The sequence below is a fragment of the Silurus aristotelis genome, assembly GCF_946808225.1.
Source record: "Silurus aristotelis genome assembly, chromosome: 10".
In the NCBI taxonomy this organism is placed as follows: Eukaryota; Metazoa; Chordata; class Actinopteri; order Siluriformes; family Siluridae; genus Silurus; species Silurus aristotelis.
The window spans coordinates 8,983,946-9,006,937 of NC_139583.1; the positions used below are offsets into that span (position 1 = coordinate 8,983,946).

The window sequence follows — 22,992 nt, forward strand, 5'->3', positions numbered from 1 at the left end:
GCTGGAGATAAACCTCTGCGAGGCAGATCAATAGCAGAAAGGCGTGCTTTCTGTGACCCTCTGCAGTGTGAAGTCACGGATTGCTGATAACTCGTATAACAGCAAGCCGTCTGCCGTTTAACAGGCTGCCACGTACATTCACACCAATGCTTACAACACGAGTGCTAGAGAAGTGCTTGTCCTGTAGGCTTTATTTTGCCCCCCCGAAAAAAGTAGTGGCAATTGTAAAATTGGAAATGGCAGCAATTGAATTTTATTGAAGCATACTGGAGACTAGATGCACAGATATATCTACAGAACCTTTCATGTCTGGATTTGGATTGGTCTGACTTGTAAGAAGCAGTGCTGGAGGCAAGACATTCATCAGGGCTAAGTACAAAAAAGGGATTGATAAAATTCGATGAGCCCTTTCATTTTTTCAAGCAGCTTTATAATGTTTGATATATTCTCTCTGTTTTGGCATTTTAAAGCATGACCTTCTAAGCATGTGCTGTAAACATGTATGTCCTTTTCCTCGACTACACGCATAATGTGCACACAAACAGGCGTGACGGCTTTCTGAACAAGAAACTGTCACGGAAACCCGGTGACTAAGAGCTGAAAAGCAGAAGAGTCTATAACACTCGTAATGGCTTACAGTATGTTTAGGCCAGAACAAAGCAAATGATTCATCAGGGTCAAAGACGGGTATTAATCAGATATCGGTTGGTTTTTAAGTTTCTAGTGATTTATTTATTTTTTTCCTCACAGGGTTTAAAATAGCAAAAGATTTCTGGCTTTTTTTAACATGCTGCTGTTTATTTTATTGAGTAGAGGGGTGAAATTAGAAAGGTTAGCATGAAATTCAACCTAAAGTATTCCTTTGCATCAAATTTGAAAAATGCTGCCTGGAAAATCCAAACTCCAGCAGATCCAGTCCAATTATCATTTTCTTGATTGTATTATTATTATTATTATTATTATTATTATTATTATTATTATTATTATTATTATATTTTATGTTGTTATTTGATGTATTTGTTATTCATTTTACATAATTTTTTATTTATTTATGTTATAAATTATAATTATAAATTACATAGGAGTGTATACATTCTTGGTTTGAAAAAGGCAGTTGGTTTGGAAGAGGCAGATGTATGATCCGCTGTTGCGACCCCTAACGGGAGCAGCCGAAAGAAGAAGAAGAAGGAGTGTATACATTCATACATTCATTAATCTTAAGTAACAGGTCAAGGCCATGAAGCATCCTAGTTCTATCAAAGAAACTCAGTTTGTAGGATTGAAATACACACTGAATGGGATTTTTACACAAACCTAGGGACATTTTCACGTAGCCAGGACATTTACGGCATGGTTTAGGATGTTGGAGGAAACCAGATGTTGGAGGAAACCATGGACAAGCAGAACTGCATGGAGACAGCAACACATTCTCAGTGTAGAACCACAGTCCTTGGAGATGTGAGGTGAAGATGTAATGCTATCATCTGGTTAAAATATTAGACTTAAGCCTATTTTATCTTCCACTCTGTTGGTAAAACGTCAGTGACACAAGTATGCCATGCTTGTATTTTTTGATGTTACACGTTCCTGTTCCAGCATCCTGGACACCTCAGTTTCTTACTGTTGATTGAGATGGACCTAGGCGGTTAGTGTCCATTACCTGGTGTTATCTTTCTTTAATTTGTATGGGATTGGGTGCAACACTGTCTGACCCTCAGTGTTAATAAGGGGTATGAACTCGCCTGTGTGTGTGTTAGAGTTCTGCCCACAAGTTTTACTGCCCATAAAACTCTGAGGCTGATGGTCACAGAGGTTTGTATGCGCATGCTGGAAATCTCGGTTTCATTAGTCTCCTCTGAGCGTCCCTTTAAAGGGTATAAATGATTATATACAAGCTGAGTATGCCTGATAGTCTCTCAGAGAGTGAGAGAGAGTTCTAGCTTTTGCGTTATCCCAGTCCTGGACCTTCCTTTTTCTCCAACCTTCGATTTCCATTGTTTCATATTGCCCATGTAATTATTTATTAAAATTTGAATACAGGTTATTGTCTGGTCTGTGTTTCAAATAATGTGCTCCATAGGTTTTGTTGGTAAAAAAATAAAAAATAGATGGAATAAAACATTTTCCGTTCCCAGCATTCTTTATGGAAATGCGGAGCGGCGGGTGAGGAAGCTAAATTAATTCTAAAAGCATAAGTGAATAACATCCCTCTCAGGCTTCCTGCAGGAGGAGATCTGCAAATTGATTGCTTTTATATTGGTGTTATGTTCAAGGTCTGATGAATTTGTACATGGCGAATATGAGAGCAGAATTCCTGTATAGTTCTCTTTCTTCACCTGCTTTTTAATTCAGTTGTTGATTTATGTGCTTGTCTGTGTATATGTGTATGATATGTGTAAGATTTGTTGTGTCTGTTTTCTCTTCCTAACTATTTTCAGTCAAGCACATACAAAAAAAAAAACCTCCCAATCTACTGGTGCTGGTTCCAAAAGTTCATTGTTCTAAACGAGATTGGAAACCAGGTTATTGTTTTTCTCCCTCATATCTGAAGCAATGATTCCTTGCAGATCAAGAAGACCTCTGAGGCCACTCTGACCACCATCCAGGACATGGTGACTATCGAGGACTACGACGTGTCTGAGTGTTTCCACCACAGCCGCTCCACAGAGTCGGTTAAGTCCACCGTGTCCGAGACGTATCTCAGCAAACCCAGCATTGCCAAGAGACGTGCCAACCAGCAGGAGACCGAGCAGTTCTACTTCATGGTGAGTCCAGCTGTAGCTCAGTATGGGATACTGGTGGGAATCCAGGGAATAAAATGTAAAAAAAAAATTTGTATTAAATGCTTGTCAATCGTCCAGTTTAACTCTATCCCTTGAACACTGATGCTTTGTTGCTATTTTCTCTTGTCAGAAATTCCGTGAGTTTCTAGAGGGCAGCAATCTGATCGCCAAACTCCAGGCTAAGCATGACCTGCTGAAGAGAGCACTCGGAGAAGGTACCTCATACAAAAATACTGGCTTTCACACATGCTTATTTGCCAGAGACAGCCATGTCATTGTTGACCCTGCTCTCAGACCCTAGCTAGAAACCGTTTTCTGTTTTAGTCTATTTATTCTGGAACTGTCTAGCTAGCAATAGTCTTATGATCTGTGGAGTTTCTGAGCAATTTGAACGTGTGTGTGTGTGTGTGTGTGTGTGTGTGTGTGTGTGTGTGTGTGTGTGTGTGTGTGTGTGTATGTATGTGTATATATGTATGTGTATATATATATATATATATATATATATATATATATATATATATATATGTTTTATTTAGAGAGAGAGAGAGAGAGAGAGAGAGAGAGAGAGAGAGAGAGAGAGAGAGAGAGAAATAAACAAAAAAATAAAAGCTGGATATTTCTTAAAATTCCAATGTAGGATGTTAGAGGTATGAAGCTGGGAGGATTTTAACCTCAAAATCTCTGTGCTAAACCCCAGTTCTACCTGTGAGAATATGCGATATATATACTTACACACCCGTTAGCTATCTTAACGAATCTACGAATTTGCTAGTCATTTTAGTGCTAGCTGTGATTTGCATGAGGACATAAAGGCCTCGCAATAAACACATTCATAAAGCTTGACATGTTTATTGAGGATAAATGCAATGAGATGTTTTTATAATTATTTTACGAGTTATACCATTTGTCAGTGTTTTCATTTTGCCATATTGTAGTATTGTCATACCGGTAGTTTCTACAAACTAAATGACAGCGTCATTCAATCATATTCTGTAACAAATGGCGGCGAGTTTCATTAACACTGCCTTTTGTGATCAGCAATAATGATCAGCACTCCAGGACACACTCACCTGTCAGTGCTGGCATGCCTGACTGCCCTGGAACGCATTTAATATAATCACAGCTGCAGATGTTCGCCGGTATGAGGTGTGTGTGGGCTCTATGGGGCTGTCAGTGGAGATATGTTCAATCTTCACTGTCCAGTCTCAACCTGCATCTGTCTGCAACTTGAGAAGGCAGACACAGATTATAAGGCTTCAGATCGTGGTGATGAGTGAAATAGAATAGAAGAATAGAATAGCCTTTATTTGTCAAATATACATTAGAGCACAGTGAAATTTGTTCTTCGCATATCCCAGCTTGCTCGGAAACTGGGGTCAGAGCGCAGGGTCGGCCATGATATGGCGCTCCTGGAGCACAGAGGGTTAAGGGCCTTGCTCAAGGGCCCAAGAGTTGCAGCTTGGCTATACCGGGGCTTGAACCCCCAACCTTCTGATCAGTAACCCAGTGCCTTAACGACTGATCCACCACTGCCCCAAAATAGGTTTTCTTCACACTCTTCTCTAACTTTTTTCATTTGAAAGCGACTCAGTACGAAGTTGATGGATGTTTGCACCCAATTCTAAACCAGATGCTACATTGCATGTGCTCCACAGGGTCTTTGACAGCCAAATCATTCTAATCATGTTTTTTTCCCCTCTCTGTTCCTGTTTCCTTTTTTGTGTGTCTGTCTGTCTTTTCTGTGTCTGTCCTCTTCGTCTAGGTCACCGAGCAGAGTACATGACTACAAGGTAAACTCATTTTTGACTGAATATGAGAGTCTAAGTGCAGTCTTTCCAAGAACATATTAAAAGACAATGTGTTGCAAGGGGAAATAGCTTTTTTCAATCTGTAAACTATTGATTTCAAGGTTATAACTGAGACAGCTGCACCTGTAGAGGGGTGTTCAGTTTTCTTCATAGATGTTGTTGAATGTAGCATTGGTTTTTTTTGATTGGTGCATGCATTGCTTTTTTTTACAATATTAAATTGTGTAATGCAATTATACACTTAATAGATTGCAGGATCAAAGTGGTTATTTTGTAGCTTTTAGATATTCTTTTTAAAGAAACTGATTAAACTGCACCAAAAAAGAGAAAGTTTCCACAGTTTGTGATCTATTGAAAACGTTACAGTTGTTTAATGCATTAAAGGTGAAACGTGAATCCTTAGATGATACTGTGATCTTCATAGGTAGATGAATAGCTCAATTAAATGTATGTATGCACTCTTAGGAAGGAAATGCTTCTTTAAAGTTTTGATGTTTTTTTTAAGTTTCATACAACAGTCTATGTTATAGTTGGTTAATAAATATGAATGAATAGGATATAAATAATATAGTGGGATAAAAATTGATAACCCAATAATCCATTAGAAAAAAAACAACTGTATGGTCTTAAATACATGAATCTCTGAGTAAGTAATTCATCAAATTAAATCAAGTATCATTAAAACAAATATATGCAGTACAGACATGCAAATAAGATTAAGTGTATCTTACAAAGGCGATTTAATCAAGAGATGAGCTCTGATTTAAAAACGTTGTCACTGTGGTCAAAATGTTCCCCTCAGTCCGATTAAATACCCAGAAGAGAGAAGTCTAAATACACAGGATTATGAGATGTTTAGATGGTTACGGTTTGCCTGATTGTTATAGCAAAAACACAGTGATGATTGCAGCAGAAATTTATTAGGTTAGTGGCATGGAAAGATTCAAATCCCATTCATCCTACCCCACTTTTCTGGCACATTAGGAAATTCCTGAATAGGATCTGTTCCAGCCATTTTTTGAGTTTTTTTCTACGCCCCGATTCAAGGACAAATTCACCCATTGCTCAAACGTTCAATGTCGTATCCGTGACAGCACACTCATTCTGAGCACTGAGCTTTTCTCTGGCAGGCCTGGCAGTGCTGATTACTGAGTTTGATGTAATATTAGCTGTGTAGTTGAGTCTAATCTGCATCAGCATCAGCATTTTAAAAGGTCATATGACAGATTACATGCTGCCCCACACTGTGCTTTCTGAGAAGCACAATGGGAAGTTGCAGTCTGCAGTCATGCAATTAAATGTATATGAGCAAAGGAAAATATCATCTTTATGGGTTTTTTTTAAATTATTATTATTATTTGTTTGTGTGTACAAACATATTTTTTTTTCATAGACCTCCAAATCTTCCTCCTAAACCACACTGGAGGTACAGACCTCGCTCAGTTTTTAACATAAAGCTATTTAATGGCAATTTGGAGGCCTTTTTAAAGGTACAAAACATAGCAGATAAAAGAAAATGCACATGCTATGATCTAATGAGCCAGTAACATTCTTCAGCCTTATCTTTTCCTGAGATTATTAGTCTGTCTGTTTAACCTGTGAACTCAGTCTTCACAGACAAGAGAAATATGGGGCTATATGTGTGTGTGTGTGTGTGTGTGTGTGTGTGTGTGTGTGTGTGTGTGTGTGTGTGTGTGTGTGTGTGTGTGTGTGTGTGTGTGTGTGTGTATGTATGTATGTGTATGTGTTACCCCGTTTTTTTTGTACTTAAACAATTCTGCATTATTAGCCAGTACGGATTCTGGGAGGTAGCGATCCGTTTTGCTAATGGATTTGCTGGCTAATTTATGACTTAATCAGAGTGTAAGGATTCCCAGTGTAAAAATGATAAGTAAAAGTTTAGCTAAATTTCTATCTGGATTGGGGAACCTCCAGAGATCTGAACACAGTAGACAATTATGTTAAAGTGACATGTTTTATTACTTGTTCTTGTCACTTGTTCTGAGTTTATAGCTCTTCATTTCTGTATAAAAACTTTTCTTTTTTACTGGGACCACAGATTCACAGTTGCTTTTTCTTTTTATTTATGATTGTATAATAATCATGAATTTAAGGGTTGAGTGTTAGTGATTGGAACTGAAGTGACTGATTAGCCAAGAGCCTGCTTTACAGGTTACAACACTTATACTACGGTGATGGAAAAAGGGTGTATGTGTGTGTGTGTGTGTGTGTGTGTGTGTGTGTGTGTGTGTGTGCGCCCTATGTTCTCTCTGTAAAGCTGACTCTGTAGTACAGTGGCAGACTGGTAATAATATGTGGGCTGTTATTGGTGGCTTGTAGTGCTGGGAGTAACTGGTTTACTTTTTCTGTTTCTCTCTCTTCTATGTTTTTACTCTGTTCTTTGCTCGTAGCCGTGGACGGCGGAACTCTCACACCCGGCATCAGGTAGAGCATCTGTCATGCTGTAACTGGCTTATGCTGCCTCTCACCCTTTTTTTTGCAAACCTAAAAATGTTTAGATTATGTATTCTTGTGCACTTTGCTAACAGAGAGAGAAGAGCAATTGAACCTTTACAGACCCACTGTGTATCCAAAGCTTAATTTATTCACTGTATATAGTACAAATTCTGTCACTTTATAGTAATGTCTAATAGCATATTATAGAATCTCTGGTGAACCTGTAAAGTCCTGCAGTACAAATTTTTTGTTATAGGTTTTTGGACAAACAGAAAAACTAATTCTACTCAATCTTTAATATTAAATCTATTGTTATTGAAAATCATCCCGGTTTAAACAAGCAGGTCTCTAAGAGGTACTAGCAAAGTCAAAAATTTGTTTCCTTCCAAAGATTTTGATGTCTTAGCTTATTTATTTGACTGCACTATGACTTACATGTTCTATTGTACTGAAAGCTTGAAAAGTTCACCTTAGCTAAATAAGTTTGCTGTTGGCTATCGGGTAGAAAATCAGTGGGATATAGAAAACCATTTTAACAAATTATATATGAGAATATCAGTGTTTTGGGATACTATTAGTGACAGGAAAGAACATAATTGAATGATTGTTTGAAATATGGAAACGATCTCAAATTTGTATCAGATTAGCTTGAGCATTGAGTGTTGAAATTAAATCCAAATGGTTTACTGACACACAAAATTTTCCATTGTGATTCTCAAGCCAGGAGATCCAGATCAAAATTTGCATAAATTAGTCTAAAATGTGGTCATATCCCAGTTTATTTATTATATATTATAAATTTAGGTTTTTTTTTTAGCTGGCTGAGAGTAGCTGGTCTCTAGCTAGCCTGTCCATATATACATCCACTCTCTGTACATTATCCTTATTAAAAGCATTTAAAGAATTGTGCCAAGATTGGAGCTAACAGTGCCAACTTCAGCCAAGAGACAGATTGAGTATTTTACCCTGCAACAGAGATGACCTTCCCAGTGAAGAACACACTCAGACATTTTCTATGTTGTCCAGTCGAATGGCTTAACTCAAACTTTTACTGTGCCCAATGAGGTGTAAAATTAGATTTTGTTCATCGCTTGTATTCATTATTGGAGGTGAAAATTTTATTTAAAGCTAGAAAATCCCCGCTGGGTCTGTAATCACTTCTCTCATGTACTAACATACTTAAAACAAACAGCATGTGTTATGGATTCAAGTAAATGCAATGTTTTGCTTGGTTTATGTAAAAAAAAAAATTGTGAGTATTTCATCAGTATAGATTTTCTTTCAAAAGGACTCTGGCCAAGTTATTCCACGAATTGTAGAGAGCTGCATTCGATTCATCAATCTTTATGGTAAGCTATATTTTAGTTATATCCTGACTACTTCTACACAATTATATGGTGCAAAATAGTGATTGTTGTCACTGCAATATGATGACAGGTCTGAGAGGATGTTTACTCTAAAGCTTTTGGTCCGGCTTTTTTTTTTATTTATTTTTTATTTTAATTTTTTATTTTTTTTAGCTTTATTGCCTACTATTTTTGCAAACTGGCTCCAGCAAAGGTTTAGACAATGTCTGCAGTTTGGTTGTAGCTCTGTGTGTTATGACGGAATATGTTTTAAACTCCCAGCAAAAAAAAGCCTATATATTTGAAACAGTTTGACACTTTAGTCGTAGCAGAGCCTGCATTCACCCAATCATTCTGAGATTTTCAGTTTAATTGATGCCATCGTTTTGGGGATAGCTATGGCATCTTCAGAATGGCATCCTCTGCCCCATATGACATTCATGGGCAGGTATGTGGAAGAGGGCAGACAACATGTCCTTCGTGTCTTATGCCAAACTGTTACCCAGTATAAAAAGCAGATTTTACAGAAACAGTGGCTGGCTTCACATGTCTTGGAGGAAGTAAGTACTAACCATAATCCTCCTCGGTTGCTCTCATGTGATGTTTGTTAGTGGATTGGAGTTGGTAAGAACAAACTGAGGAAAAATCTGAGGAAAATCCAGAAAAAAATGTGTCCGAGTGTAGTCCCATGTTAGTTCAGTTAGTCATTTCGCCATTTTATGTTTTTGTGTATAGCTTATACACTTTTCTCTTTCTGCTTCTCTTTATTTCTCTCTCTTTCTCTCTCCTTCTTTTCACCACAGGTCTTCAGCATCAAGGCATATTCCGTGTATCTGGCTCTCAAGTTGAAGTCAACGATATTAAGAATTCATTTGAGAGAGGTGGGTGGTGAAATGTTGTCACAGTGTATGGCTTCTAATATATTAATGAGGAGTGACTGTTACATAATCGTTGAGACTCTTCTCTGCTCTGACTTGCATGCTGAGTTTATACTGCAAATGATGATTACAGTCTCTAATATATGTATTTATTTGTGCATGAATAGTGTAGTCGTGCTTGTGGCAGTTTCCATGTTGTCACACTTTTCACCTGAGATCACCTCAAGCCTTGACCTTATAAAAGCAGGGTTCCTGTATTTTTTCAGTATGGCAGGGTTTATGTCTGAATATTAACTCTAGATTGTGGAATATAGGTTTATTTACGTATCTGTGTCCCCCAGGTAACGACCCTCTGACAGATGATGAGGATAACCATGATATCAACTCTGTGGCAGGAGTTCTCAAACTCTACTTCCGAGGTCTGGAGAACCCCCTCTTTCCAAAGGAGAGGTTTAATGACCTCATCTCCTGTATCAGTAAGTGCACACAAATAGACATGCACAGAATTTGCAGACTATACAAACGTTTTTGCCGGACATTAGAAAACATTTGTGGGTTAGCAAAAAGAAATTAAACGGCCAATCTCAATTTAACTCCGAGCCAGTGCAGCCAGACACACACACTCACACACACAAACACACACACACACACACACACACAAACACACACACACACACACACACACACAAACACACACACACACACACACACACACAGGTTTAGGCAGGCTGGTTTGGTTTCCTCTCAGTACATTATTAAAAACCTATAGAGGCGTCAACCTTTTAAGTTCAAGATGATGCAATTTGTTTAAACTAACCTTTTAAGATTTAACTTTTAAGAATAAAAATGTTAAAACAAAGAAAGGCACTGTCCAAGGATTGCTATCAGACAAAACATGTTATTAATGAATTTATTTGATCTGACGCTTTACCAAATGGTAAAAATGGAAATTGGAAAACATTTTTCTGGATCTATACATAATTTTATATAACCAAAGATTTGTTTTTAATTCTTTTTTTTTTTTTTTTTTTTTTTTTTTTTTTTTTTTTTTTTTTTTAACGACCTTGACTCTTATTTATGTTTATTTCCTCACTTACATTTAATACATTTCATGATTCACATGCTTTCAATTTCTGTTTCAGTATCAGAAAAAAGAACAATTAATTATTAAACATTAATTATGTTATTAACAAAAATGTAAGAATAATTCTTACTTGCGCGTGTTACTGTCTAGTATAGATTTGGCACTAACCAGAATCCTCCTTACTTGCTGTCATTTGATAGAAAAGATATTTTTGTTGAAATCATTTAAATGTAAACATTATTTGAACCTGTGCTTTAGTTACTGTCTACTATTGGTTTGGTTGCTTTAATTGTGTATCACAGATCAGCTCAGGCTCAGTCACAGACTTGCGAAGGATAAAGCAAATGTGAACATTGAATGAATGGATCCTAATTATTGAATGATAATACCTAATTTTTTATTTATATATGATGAGTGGTATAAGCTAACCTAGGTGTTTGTGTGCAGTCTGTACTGTATCATCTCAATGTTGAAGACCATTATTCATTCCTAGACTGTCGGTCTTGTGTTCTCATAGTGAAGCTTTTCATGAATAAAGGCCATTAGCACATCAGTAAAGCAGTAACAGTGGTCGTATTTAATACAGATCTATAGCCCTGGGCTATCCCTGGCAGCTTCACTATGCAGCAGTGTGTCCATCCATGCCGTGACACATAACCACATCATCTCGGCTTTGTACCGGAGTGAATGGTACATTGTCAGGCTGCTGGTTTTAGACAGTTTTGCTTGATCATTATCAGAGCGTTTTTATTCCTCCGATTGATTTCAGCATTATTTAGTGCAAGGGAAACTGTGTTGGAGCATAAAGAGATGTTTAATGGACGAAGTGGAAATGAGTTAATGGGTATTTGTAAGTGTGTGTGCATGTGAGAGAAAGTTTGTTGGTTAGGACGTGTGTGTGGTTGTGAAACAGGATGCCTGCAGTAAAGTAGGAGTCTCTGTGTAGGCTGCTCAGACAGTTAGGGTTTGATAGGGATTCCCTGCTGTTTACACACACTCGATCTCTTACCCCTGCTGTCAGAGCGCTGGCCTGTAACTCGGGCAGCTGCGTGCCACATTTCTCTCTTGACAATCATTCACTCGTTCCTTCGTTTTCTTAATCCCATGCTCTGTAATTTATTCTTTTTATTTTCTTGTGCAATTATGAATCCATTCAGAGCACTGAGAAAAGAAACTCTGTGTTGCAGTGTTTAACTTTCAGCCTGTTTCAGCTTTTCTCTCTCTCTCTCTCTCTCTCTCTCTCTCTCTCTCTCTCTCTCTCTCTCTCTCTCTCTCTCTCTCTCTCTCTCTCTCTCGCCCGTAACTCACGTACAGACACACACAGCTCAGCTCTCTTAGCTAATTTAAATTCCTTGCTCTTTCCACTCTAAATATATCCAGTCTGAGTTGTTGCAATGATGGCCGTGGCAAAGTTTAGAGTCTGTTGAGTAGCTTCAGGCTCCAGCTGGTGTGTCTCTCATTTTGAAATATGCAAGTCGGACACGCAGGCACGTGTAAGACAAAGTAATGTGGCATGGCGAATTCCCAAAAGCCCATCTCTCAGAAGGCACAGCAGGGGGAGGCTTTTTTTTTAGCGTGACATGGCTATTTTAAGCAAATATGAGCGGATAAAAGGATCTGCAGGGGCAGATTTGGGTTTGAGCACAGATCCCCTTGGTGTGTGTGTGGGTGCGTGGGCTGTGTGTGTGCGTGCATGCTTGCACTCTATGTGTGTGGCAGGAACAGAAGTTGTGCACATCTTGTGCCTTGTAATCCTCCATCATAGCACCACAGCGAAGTGCTTGCTGAGTCAGCAGGCGTTTATAGAGACAAACTCTATTATTTACCTCAGAGCTGTAAAAAGTGAAACATCCTGTTTGACAGATTTTTATAGCCGCTAGTTTGCCAGTTAAACCCAAAGTTGCTTTAATAAAGAATTCCGGACCTCCAATACCAGACCTTCATTCTCTGCTCTAATAATCAGCTTTGTAAATTTTGGACATGTGAAGCATATGAATAAATGTTTATGGACACCTGAACATAAGATTTGTATATGCTTTTTGAACATTCCATTCCACACTTAGCTACTTATCCAGAAGGGTGTTAGTAAAGTCAGGTACTGATGTAGGGTGAGGAGGCCTGGGGTGCAGAAATGGTTCCAATTCATCTCAAAGGTGTTGATTGGGGGTTAAGGGCAGTGCTGTAGCAGGCCACTAAAGATCTTCCACTCCAACCCAAGTAAACCACGTCTTCATTTGGACTGCAACGATAATAATCGATAATGAAATTTGTTGTCAATTAGTGCCATTATCGAGTAGTTTGGCTGCTCAAGTTACAGTTTAGCGTATCTGGAAGATGACACACCCGCCTGCGAAATGTCAGAGTACAGGGTCAACCAGCAGCAGGAAAAGTGTGCAGTTTAAGTTTTCCAAGTCATGGGAGCATTTTATATTAAATGCAACAAAGAAGACCTGCAAGTTATGCAAAGCTGATTTTGTGTGGGATGGAAGTACCACAGTGGGGCACGAGCACGCAAAAAGTGTCACGGATGAAGGCGAAACTTCAGCATGGTAACTAAAAACTGTAGAATCCTCATCATGTAAAAATGGTATAGTTTAATAAAGTACTATTGTGTAAACTGTTTGTAACTTCGGGAGAGTCGCACTGGATCTATTCTGTTGTGACTCGCGTGTATCAGGCTGCGCAATCAGCTCACTCGCGATGTAGTGATGGATTCAATTAAAACGGTGCAAACAAACACGAAATCTAAAAGCACCAAATAACAGCAGCAGTAAACGATTAAATTTTTAGTCACTGTTGTGGTTTTCAGCAAATGATTATGCATTTATACACCAATGCATATTTTTTTCTTCTTTTTAATTGAGCCTGTTAGCTCGCTGGGTTTCTCCGTTCCATTTTCTTTTTATAGCGTTTATCTACAACAGAAACGTATTTGTTTACTGCGGCTTTACTACGTTCATATGCTTGTTTTCAGTGTTTGTATATTTCATTTATGCATATATCATTGAATTATTATACAACATTTAATTAATTATATATTTTAAATGCTTATATCTTCACCACTGAACAAAATGTCTGTGTATTTTATTTTCCAACAGAAAATTGTCAAAACAATAGATTATATTGATTATTTTAAGCATGGTTGTCAAATATAAATTAAATATTCACCTTACATACTCAAATGCTGTTTTTTTTTTTACAGTATGTAACGACCCAGCATGAGTGAATTTGTTCAAAGGAGAAAATCCCTATGCAGTCCGTAACAAGCAGCTACTATAAGCTTTAAAATGTCTAAACTAAATATAGTTAAACTCAATATGTGGTATTTTTTTTTTAAGTACACTTTTATACTTAAATACCCTGCATTAGGGTTTTAAATAATTATAAATAATAATAATAATAATAATAATAAAAAAACAAGTAGTTTTGTAAATCTGAAAAATCGAATAGAGAGAGAAAATAATCGTCCGATTAACCGATTATAAAAATAATCGTTAGATGCAGCCCTAGTCTTCATGGATCTCTCCATGTGCACAGAAACATTGTCAGTGCTTGAACAACTTTGGGTCTCTTAGTTAAGGTAAAGGGAAAATTGAATGCTTACCTCATCCAAAGACATCCTATACAATTCTGCACCTCCAACATTGTGTTAACAGTTTGGGGAAGAGCCACATATGGCTGGAATACAATTTTTATTGTTGTGCAGGGAAGTAATTTTGAGACAAATGTCCCATTTCCTGAGCAGTATTACATGGTTAACAACCAGTGTAGAAAAACACAAACTAGTTTCAAAGCTTTATGGAAAAATTGAGGAATAAAACAGTGTTAATTGATGTTATTAACATTATTTATTCTTCTTATATTCAAGCAATTTGGTATAAAATCACATTAATTTTTATTTCATGGATAGACATGTCATACTTTACTTTTTATAAGTTTTATTTAATGTGTGGACTGTCCATGAAACCAGCTAGATCACTTCAAACATAGTCATTCCCTCAGTGCCTACTTAATAGAAAATGATTGGAAAATATTAATGAATATTATTAAAAACCCACACAAGGCATCATCCTCTAACTCTGAACTATTACTTGACTACCTATTTCTGATCTAGAATACTAAAACTGAAAACTCTCTCCTTAATAAAGCTGTTAAAAAGATATAATAGAATCCAGTAAGATTGAATGAAGCATTCAATCAATATCTTAAATAAAAATTGGTACCCAATGCCAGATAAGGAAGTAAATATCTAAAGTAAATTACCAATTTGGGTCAAACTTATACATCAATAATTATGAATGTAGACTGCTTTCATTGGTCTAGAATTTTATTTCATGATGTTTTGAAAAATCCCTCCAAAAAAGAATGTTTGTATGTATAGATATTCAATTGTGATAAACGCTGTAATTCTCATTCCTCTAGACATTCCATTACTTACACTGATTTTCTAAATATGAAAATAAAAAAATTTTAAGAATTGGTTTTAGAGGCATGGTTTTAAAAGTAGTTTCATTGTTCATTATTTTCCAAAAAACATATTTTAAAGAAAAATTATATACAAATATATTGAAAAATTATACAATTTTCCAGTATTGAATTATTAGCTGCAATTTGTATTGTTGATCTTTAGCATCAGTAAGTTGAAAGTACATGTTAGATTGTGTCTGTCTAAAAGCAAATGATAAACATTGATCTCCAAAATGGGCGTTCTTTGCATCTGTACATTAGGATGAAAGTGTGTGACAAGGCAAAAATTCAAGCATGCTGAGCTGGAGGTGGGATTTAGTTACAGTCAGCCGAGTGCGTTTTAATAGTGTTCAGCATGCGTGGTAATTGAAACCAGTCAAATTCCACTGCACATAATCCAACAGTGAAACTGCACCACGTTCACATTTTTCACCAAACTCAGCTAGAATTAAGAATAATGGTCATTTCGATAACATTTTATACCATACGCAGTTTTTGCTGTGTACGTATCATATACATCTGCACTGCCGGGTCCGATTCAACGAAGGTAGCATAACGACCCGATCAGAAATCTCATCCCACTTTATTTATAGCAGGTGTGAGTGGGCATGTTCAGATAGAGAGCTGGCATTAGATATGCAGAGCTGCTGATGTGCCATGGCTGACACATTTTAGGACAAGGACTAAATAATTTTACGTGAATGTTGTGCCGTTCACTATAACAGGAAGGACTAAGAGTGTGATTGAGCGTCTCTTTGTCCTTCTCCCTCCCATTTTCATGGATATTATTTGTTTTGTCGGAAGTGTATTATTTAAATGCCAGGATATCTTCTGTAATGAGATCAGGATTCAGGGCGAGTTGCAGTGTGAATTCTTGTGACCGCATGCTGCTGAGAATAACGCTCAGTGGATATTTTATTACCTGAAACCTACAAAAGAATACCAGATGGCTTTAGCCTGTCTAGGATGCATCAGGGTAAATAATTTACAGCTGATTTGTTTGGATTTTGTTTTTATAGATTAGATTGTGTTGTTGAAAGAGGAATACTGAATGGTCATAATATCATCATCAGTCATGATACTTTACCATGCTGTTTCCTATAACAGCATGTTTCAAAGTGTTTTATTGCTTTTATACCATCAGATGCTTTTTCTTTATTAAACATGTCGTTTTTTTAATACTATTTTGGTTACATTCAGTGGAATATCTATAAAACAGATTAATTTCTGTTATCACTTCAGTTACAACAGCATTCCCTTACATACATTTGACTGAGAAATCAGGAAAACACACATTTTTCCTAAATTCTTCCTTCCAGTGGTGAAAAACTTCCAGCTCTGACACAGGAAACTCTTGTAAATGTTCAAAAAACATGTTGCAACAGAAAACTTCATCATATTAATAAATATCTTATTTTACTTGTTAAAAAGATCTAGTGTCTCTGAATAAACTGTTAGTAGATGTATACATACAATGCACATGTAGTATTTCTATAAATGCTGTTAAAGATGCTGTTATAAAAACTCTTCAAAAAGACCAATCATATAAGAATTCAACAATGCTTTTGTAGAATTGATACCACTTTTGAAACTATTTTCAGGATACCTTCAAAAGTAAATGCAGTTGAAATATGTTCGCTGTTTTCAACCAATGCTCTTCATTTCCTACTGTGTATCATAAAGAAGCAGACTAAAGAACTAAAACATTTGCTTTATACAGTAGGTTATACTATGAGTTTAGTATATCATTCTGTTACCACTAAAACACTTTTTGTGACTGTGGTATGTAACTAAAATAACGCACCCCTAATATCTGAATATAACAAACCATTCATACATGTCAGTGCTGATAACTAAAATAACACTTCCATCTGCTATGATTCCTTTCTTTCTTTCTTTCTTTCTTTCTTTCTTTCTTTCTTTCTTTCTTTCTTTCTTTCTTTCTTTCTTTCTTTCTTTCTTTCTTTCTTTCTTTCTTTCTTTCTTTCTTTCTTTCTTTCTTTCTTTCTTTCTTTCTTTCTTTCTTTCTTGTCTCTCAGGAATAGAAAACCTGTATGAGCGAGCCCTGTACATTCGCAAGATCCTTCTCACAGTCCCCAGATCTGTCCTCATAGTCATGCGCTACCTGTTTGCGTTCCTCAACCAGTAAGTGAATACACACTCTCATCTAATACACACACACTAAGTATGTGTACATGTACTGCAGCCTCATAGAACATGTATTTTTTTTAACTCACAACAGGCTGTCCCTCAGAAATAGCCTTAAGTAGTAGAGATAGTTGTGTAGTTAATGCTTGCCCTAATTCTCACTCTATACACTTTTTCCCCACTGTGCATTCGCAGTCTGTCTCAGTACAGTGATGAAAACATGATGGACCCTTACAACCTGGCCATTTGTTTCGGCCCCACCCTCATGCCCACTCCTGACACCCAGGACCAAGTGTCTTGCCAAGCCCACGTCAACGAGGTCATCAAGACCATCATCATCCACCATGAGACCATCTTTCCTGACACTAAGGAGCTTGATGGTCCCGTGTACGAGAAATGCATGGCTGGAGGAGACTACTGGTAAGAGATACTCGGGCTAAAACTGTGTGTTTCTTAGGCACTGTAAAGATTTCAAAGGATGGAGCATGGAATGGCTTAGAGGTTTAAATTACATTCAGATTTTTGTGTTGTGTGTGTGTGTAGGGTATGAAACATAACATTTTTCAAAGCTAATTTTTAACACATCCTTCACAAGTGTGTTTTTTAGGATTACAAGAGTTTGAATCAGGCCCAGAGCCGGAGGTCTTTGTAAGAACTGGGTTGAGGAGTCGGTTGTATGAGTGTCGGGTTTTGAGTGTGAGAGAGAGAGAGAGAAAGAGAGAAAGAAAGAGGAGAAGCTCAGCAGGCCATGTGCTCCAAAGTCTGTGTGGGTAATTAGATAAAATGAGGTGTCTGTAGTAAGAGCTTTTTGACGAGACAGGACTCTTTTGTTGTGAGCGGTTCACATGGTTGCTTCAGTGAGGTGAGACAGGCCAAATTCTTCCTGAAAATTACAGTCATTAAAGTGAGAAATACTTAGAAACAAAAAGATGGTAATTCCTATGTGCCTTTGGGAGCAGTAGAGGAAACCGTAATGTCCTTCGTGAGATCCCACAGATTGTGTGTGTGTGTGTGTGTGTGTGTGTGTGTGTGTGTGTGTGTGTGTGTGTGTGTGTGTGTGTGTGTGTGTGTGTGTGTGTTTTGGAAGTATGTGAGAGAGGAAAGCATATCTCTTTGTAATCTTAAAAAAACCCACACACCTCAACTCAAGCCCCCGCCACACACACACACACACACACACACACACACACACACACACACACACACACACACACACACCAAATCTTTTATATTTATGTCAGATATTCTGTTGGATTCAGGGGAGAATTGGCCTAAAATAGATGAACTAGTTTAGCTGGATACCCAGTTTTATCATTGAACACTGATTCTATAATCCGAATTAAATAGTTTCTGACACACTAACATTTTTATTGCAAAAGTTTTAACACTCATTATACAAAATGAAGACACCGCTTAACCCTGTTATTATGAACAAAATGACAAATTATGAGTTCAAGTTACAGTTTCTAAGTGTAATTGTTACAAAAACCTTCACTCTTCTGGGAAGATGTTCCACTAGATTTTGGAGTCTGCTTGTGGAGATTTGTGCTCATTCAGCCACAGGGATGTTAGTAAAGTCATGTAATGATGTAGATGGGGGATATCTGGGGTGCTGTCAGCATTCCAATTAATTCCCAAGGTGTTCTATAGGGTTGAGGTCAGAGCTCTATTTCAGGCCACTCACTTCATAGAGCTAAATGGTGGGGGACTGCTGGAACAGGTTTGGGTCCCCTAGTTCATTTGAGGTGATTTCTTGATTCCATTTGAAATTTCCTTACTACGTAATATATTTTAGGGTGACATTTTATCTTGGTTTTTGAACTGCTTAGCTGGTTGGCTGCAGTGCCCCCTGGTGCTTGCTTGGCACAGGACTTATCTGAAACCTCATCTGTTTAAGAGCATCTTGTTCAATTGTTTCAGGGATTCTTTCGGCTAGTGACCTAACTCTCTGCTGCTGTCTTCTCTGCAGTGAGAGTCCTTTTAGTGAGCATGGAGTCTTGGAGGAAGTGGACCAAGACGGAGTTGCAGAAACACACACCAGTGAAGATGGTAAGTGTGTCTTTTATTTAGTCCTTAAAGCTCATTGGATGGCGGTTGAAATAAACAGTAAACTAAAATGTGTCTGATATAAGGGTAATGAAATCTTAATTTGGCTTGTTTAGTGGGTACTGCTTTTCCTTCATGTTCTTCTGGATTCTCTGGTGTTCTTCCACCTTCCACAAAACATGCTAATAGGTGAATTGGTGACTAAACTGACCATCAGTGTGTAAACGTGTGCACGTGTGTGCATTGCACAATGGGTGTATTCTTTCCTCCTGTGCAGTGTTCCTAGAATATGTTTCGAATCCTACACCACCATGGGCAGGATAAAACGCTTACCGAAGATTAATTTAAGATGCATGCTAAATCAATGTCAAGTCCCTGTGAGTCATTCAAGCATGTATTCAGTCAATATCATGTACTCATTTCCTGAACTGTGTAAACTAACCAGGCTGACCCAGTATATCTCCAAACCCTGGGATTCATTAGAACATCTATTTTTAGTTGCTGTGGCTTTGGGTATATCCTAATCGAGTTTTTCCTGAAAGTATGGGAAGGTTAAGCGGAGTTCACACAAGCTTTTGTGGCTAATCTTGCCTTTTATAATGAACTTGCTTGGGAGTGGGGGCAGAGTATGAAGCATTGGTCATCCGTTCATACTGTAATCTTAACAAATGTTCGCCTCAGTAAACAGAAAACTTTATCAGTACTGTGAGGTCCTTCCTAAAGCACAAAAAGACCGAGGTTTTTCTTGAGCAACGTGTCAGTAGGGCTTTTGTTTACAACTACATTTTTCAGAGAATTTGTATTGCTTCCAGTTTTATATATATATATATATATATATATCTCCAAGTTTATTAAAATGCTCACAGTGAGGCTCAGGTAGATTAAAACCCAATAATATAGTTATTTTATTAATTAATTGAATTAATTGAATAGAGGTTGCAGATAGAGGATTCATGTAGGGAAAAAACAGGTTTGAGATATTTTGATCATCTTTTATCCTGCTTATATGTGTAGTTCTTCAAAGACGCTGAGAGGAAACAGCTGCCAGAGAATCAAAACCCAAAACAGTTCCCTTGAAAGCGAGCAGGCATGTTTCCTGAGTTCCAGCATTGTACTGAACTCCACTTATACTCGCCTCAAAAGCACGTCATCTATTGCTCTGATTTTCTATTAATCCACTCAGCGAATCATGTGTGATTGTAGCGTTGTTTAAATGCTGATTTTTCAAGCGTCATTTGAAGTGAGTTTCATTTCAATGGCAAATGTATTCCTGCCAGAACTTAAGCAAACCCTCACTCAGTCAAATCTCTATAACTGAACTTTTATTGCACTTTTGCTTTAAATGCAAGACACTGCTTTTCTGAACAAGCATATTTAAAAGCCAAAAGCAGACAAATAGGCCCTTTAATGAGAGATTACAGGAATCTATACTTTTTCCATTAAACATCTCCCTTCTCAAGCACCCACGTCCAGAGATGGCAAAAGTATTTACATCCTTCTCTCAAATAGAAGTACAGATGCTTTTATAAGAAAACGAAATATGTTCAAATCTGTTACACTTTTTCCCTCAAGTTAAAGTGAAGAAGCTTGGGCTCCGACATGAAATTTAGTAAGAAAGTAGCCGTTAAAACGACCAGTTTCTACCAGTGTCACGCTGGTAAAGCTAATTTCAAATTTTGTTATCTAATGAATGTGTCCAGGCTAAACAACCACCATATAGAACACAAGCAGAGAAAAGATGAAGATGATGATCAGGTGATCAGGAATGTTTACATTGCTGACTTCCTCTGTCTCATCCACTTCTTGTTGCTTTCTGGCTGCTTATTGTTGGCTTTAAAAACTAGCCTACGTCTGTGGTGTGTGAGAGCCAGGAAATGATACACCAGTGGTAGATTGAAAAAGCCGCACAATGACAAGAAATCATTTGATGGAAAAGAAATTGATCATGTCACCAAATAGATTAAAACTAAAGTAAACGAGTCTGGTTTAAAAATGTAAGAAGTAGAAAGGAAAAAGTTGTCTGAAAAATAATAGTGAAGCAAAATACTGATACCAGAAAAATCTACTTAAGTACAGTAACAAAGTAGTTGGACTTCATTACTTCCCATCTCCGCCCACGTCCATTCCCATTGTGCCACATCGTTCGTGCATCCTGTCAGGGTTTTTCTCTAAACACTGCCAGAGAGACAGATCTCATTTCCATGACAACTGTAACAGCACCCAAAACCTTATTAGATCTGTTCATAAAGCTTTTCACTTCCAAACATCAGCCTTTATCAACTTGTTTAAACAGCACCTCACTACGCTAAGGATTGTTTTGCCCTGGTCTCATTTTGCTGCCTATTCAGACCTTGTGAGTCAGATAGTCAGAGTCACCAAAACCCACACAGACTGCTGATTGTGTATGTCATCATATTACTTTCCCAGCAGTTCCCATAGCTTTACACTAACAGATCCCAGTTCATTACTGTCAGCTCTAATGATTGCTCCAGATGTTTTTTGGTCTGGTCTAACACATTCATATCACATCCCATACCGTCAAAAGTGTTTTCATAGACTGTTAAACCCCACTGTGATCTTCTCCTTGACAGACCTCTCTTAGGTCCACCCCAATTACATAGAAATTGCTAGCAGTGTTATTAGTCTGTCTTTAAAGAAATTCACTTTGGTTTGATTGTTGGTATTAGTTACCACTCAGTCTTAGCTACCTTCCTCATTGGGCTGTTATGTGCACAGTAAGATTTTAAGCATTATATTTTAATGTTTTATATGTTATTATGGGCTAAAGGAAATGATTAATCATTGATGTTAGACAATAGAACAGATATCAGTAGCTGAGAATTAAATTAAAAACTAAATATGAAAAATTAGATTTATAGCAGTAACTCTTTAATTGTGTTAGGTTTCACTGATGTTATAACTATTTAATGATCACAAGTAACAAAAACAATATTGCAATAATAAAATATCACTTTAAATACCTTTTTTTTTTTTTTTTATCTCACTCTGTGAATGTCCTGTATATTTACACTTAATGGACCAAATTTTGTGGACAACTGACCATAAGTTTTGTGCATTTTGAACATCTCATTCTACATTTGATCCCAATTTACGGTTAAAATAACCTCCTCTGTTCTAGGAAGATTTTGGAAGACAGAAATGGTCAGAATGACAAAATATGAATTCAAGTTACATCTCCAGGTCATAAATGTTACTGTTATAATAACCTTCACTCCTCTGGGAAGATGTTCCACTAGATTTTGGATTGTGCTTGTGGAGATTTGTGCCACAAGGGTATTAGTAAAGGAGTGTACAATAGGGTTAGAGCTCTGTAGAAGGCCACTCAAGAGCTTCCACTCCAACTTATGTAAACCATACATACTGGAACAGATTTGACTCTTTACAATGTTGCCACATTCAAAGACATCCTATACAATTGCATGCCTTCAACTTTGTGGGGGACGATCCATGTATAGCTGGAAAAAGCAGGTGTCTTCATACTTGTAATAACATTTAGGAAAAATTCCTAAGAACATCAGTGTTCTTAGAACTTTCTCCACATTTCTTCATATCTAAAAATCGGAACTGTTATGACATAGCATGAGTAAAACAATGCAAAATAGTAAATGTGGTCTGATTTTCTTCAATTGAGACAGTGCTTTATTTCTGGAGGTTAGCTGTTAAAATTATGTTCCAGTTTTAATATTCATTTGAAGACTACTAATTTATATTTCCATCTTAACCAAACTGCAACAGTGTCCACATATTTAATGAACTGTACTATGTAAATTACAGGAACATTTGTCTTAAAGCTCAAAAATTTTATTAGTGTATGTAGTGCTGGAATATGTCCCATGCTCACATGCATAGAGAACATGCAATACAGCAGTCATTATAGACACAGCTTTACTATCCATTTTTCTACTCCTGTCAATACATTAATGTTCCATCTGTTAGTAATATGTCTGTGGGTGA

General features: G+C 37.2%; 2 protein-coding genes across 5 annotated transcripts in view; one reads left to right on the forward strand and one right to left on the reverse strand.

The window, feature by feature from the left end:
* LOC310731884 (uncharacterized protein) overlaps positions 1 to 22,992 on the reverse strand; it is a 421,718-nt gene that overhangs the window by 78,004 nt on the left and 320,722 nt on the right. The window lies entirely within an intron of this gene.
* Positions 1 to 22,992, forward strand: part of srgap1a (SLIT-ROBO Rho GTPase activating protein 1a) — an 84,024-nt gene that overhangs the window by 52,331 nt on the left and 8,701 nt on the right. For 2 of the 4 annotated variants that reach the window (XM_083551887.1, XM_083551886.1), the window contains exons 9-18: positions 2,568 to 2,765; positions 2,914 to 2,998; positions 4,546 to 4,573; positions 5,985 to 6,081; positions 8,337 to 8,397; positions 9,198 to 9,275; positions 9,614 to 9,748; positions 16,863 to 16,968; positions 17,167 to 17,391; positions 18,941 to 19,020. In XM_083551887.1, the coding sequence (XP_083408013.1) occupies positions 2,568 to 2,765; positions 2,914 to 2,998; positions 4,546 to 4,573; positions 5,985 to 6,081; positions 8,337 to 8,397; positions 9,198 to 9,275; positions 9,614 to 9,748; positions 16,863 to 16,968; positions 17,167 to 17,391; positions 18,941 to 19,020 (1,093 nt within the window). Of the gene's footprint in view, positions 1 to 2,567; positions 2,766 to 2,913; positions 2,999 to 4,545; positions 4,574 to 5,984; positions 6,082 to 7,002; positions 7,037 to 8,336; positions 8,398 to 9,197; positions 9,276 to 9,613; positions 9,749 to 16,862; positions 16,969 to 17,166; positions 17,392 to 18,940; positions 19,021 to 22,992 lie in introns of all 4 variants that reach the window. The other 2 variants (XM_083551889.1, XM_083551888.1) reach the window with 1 other exon arrangement.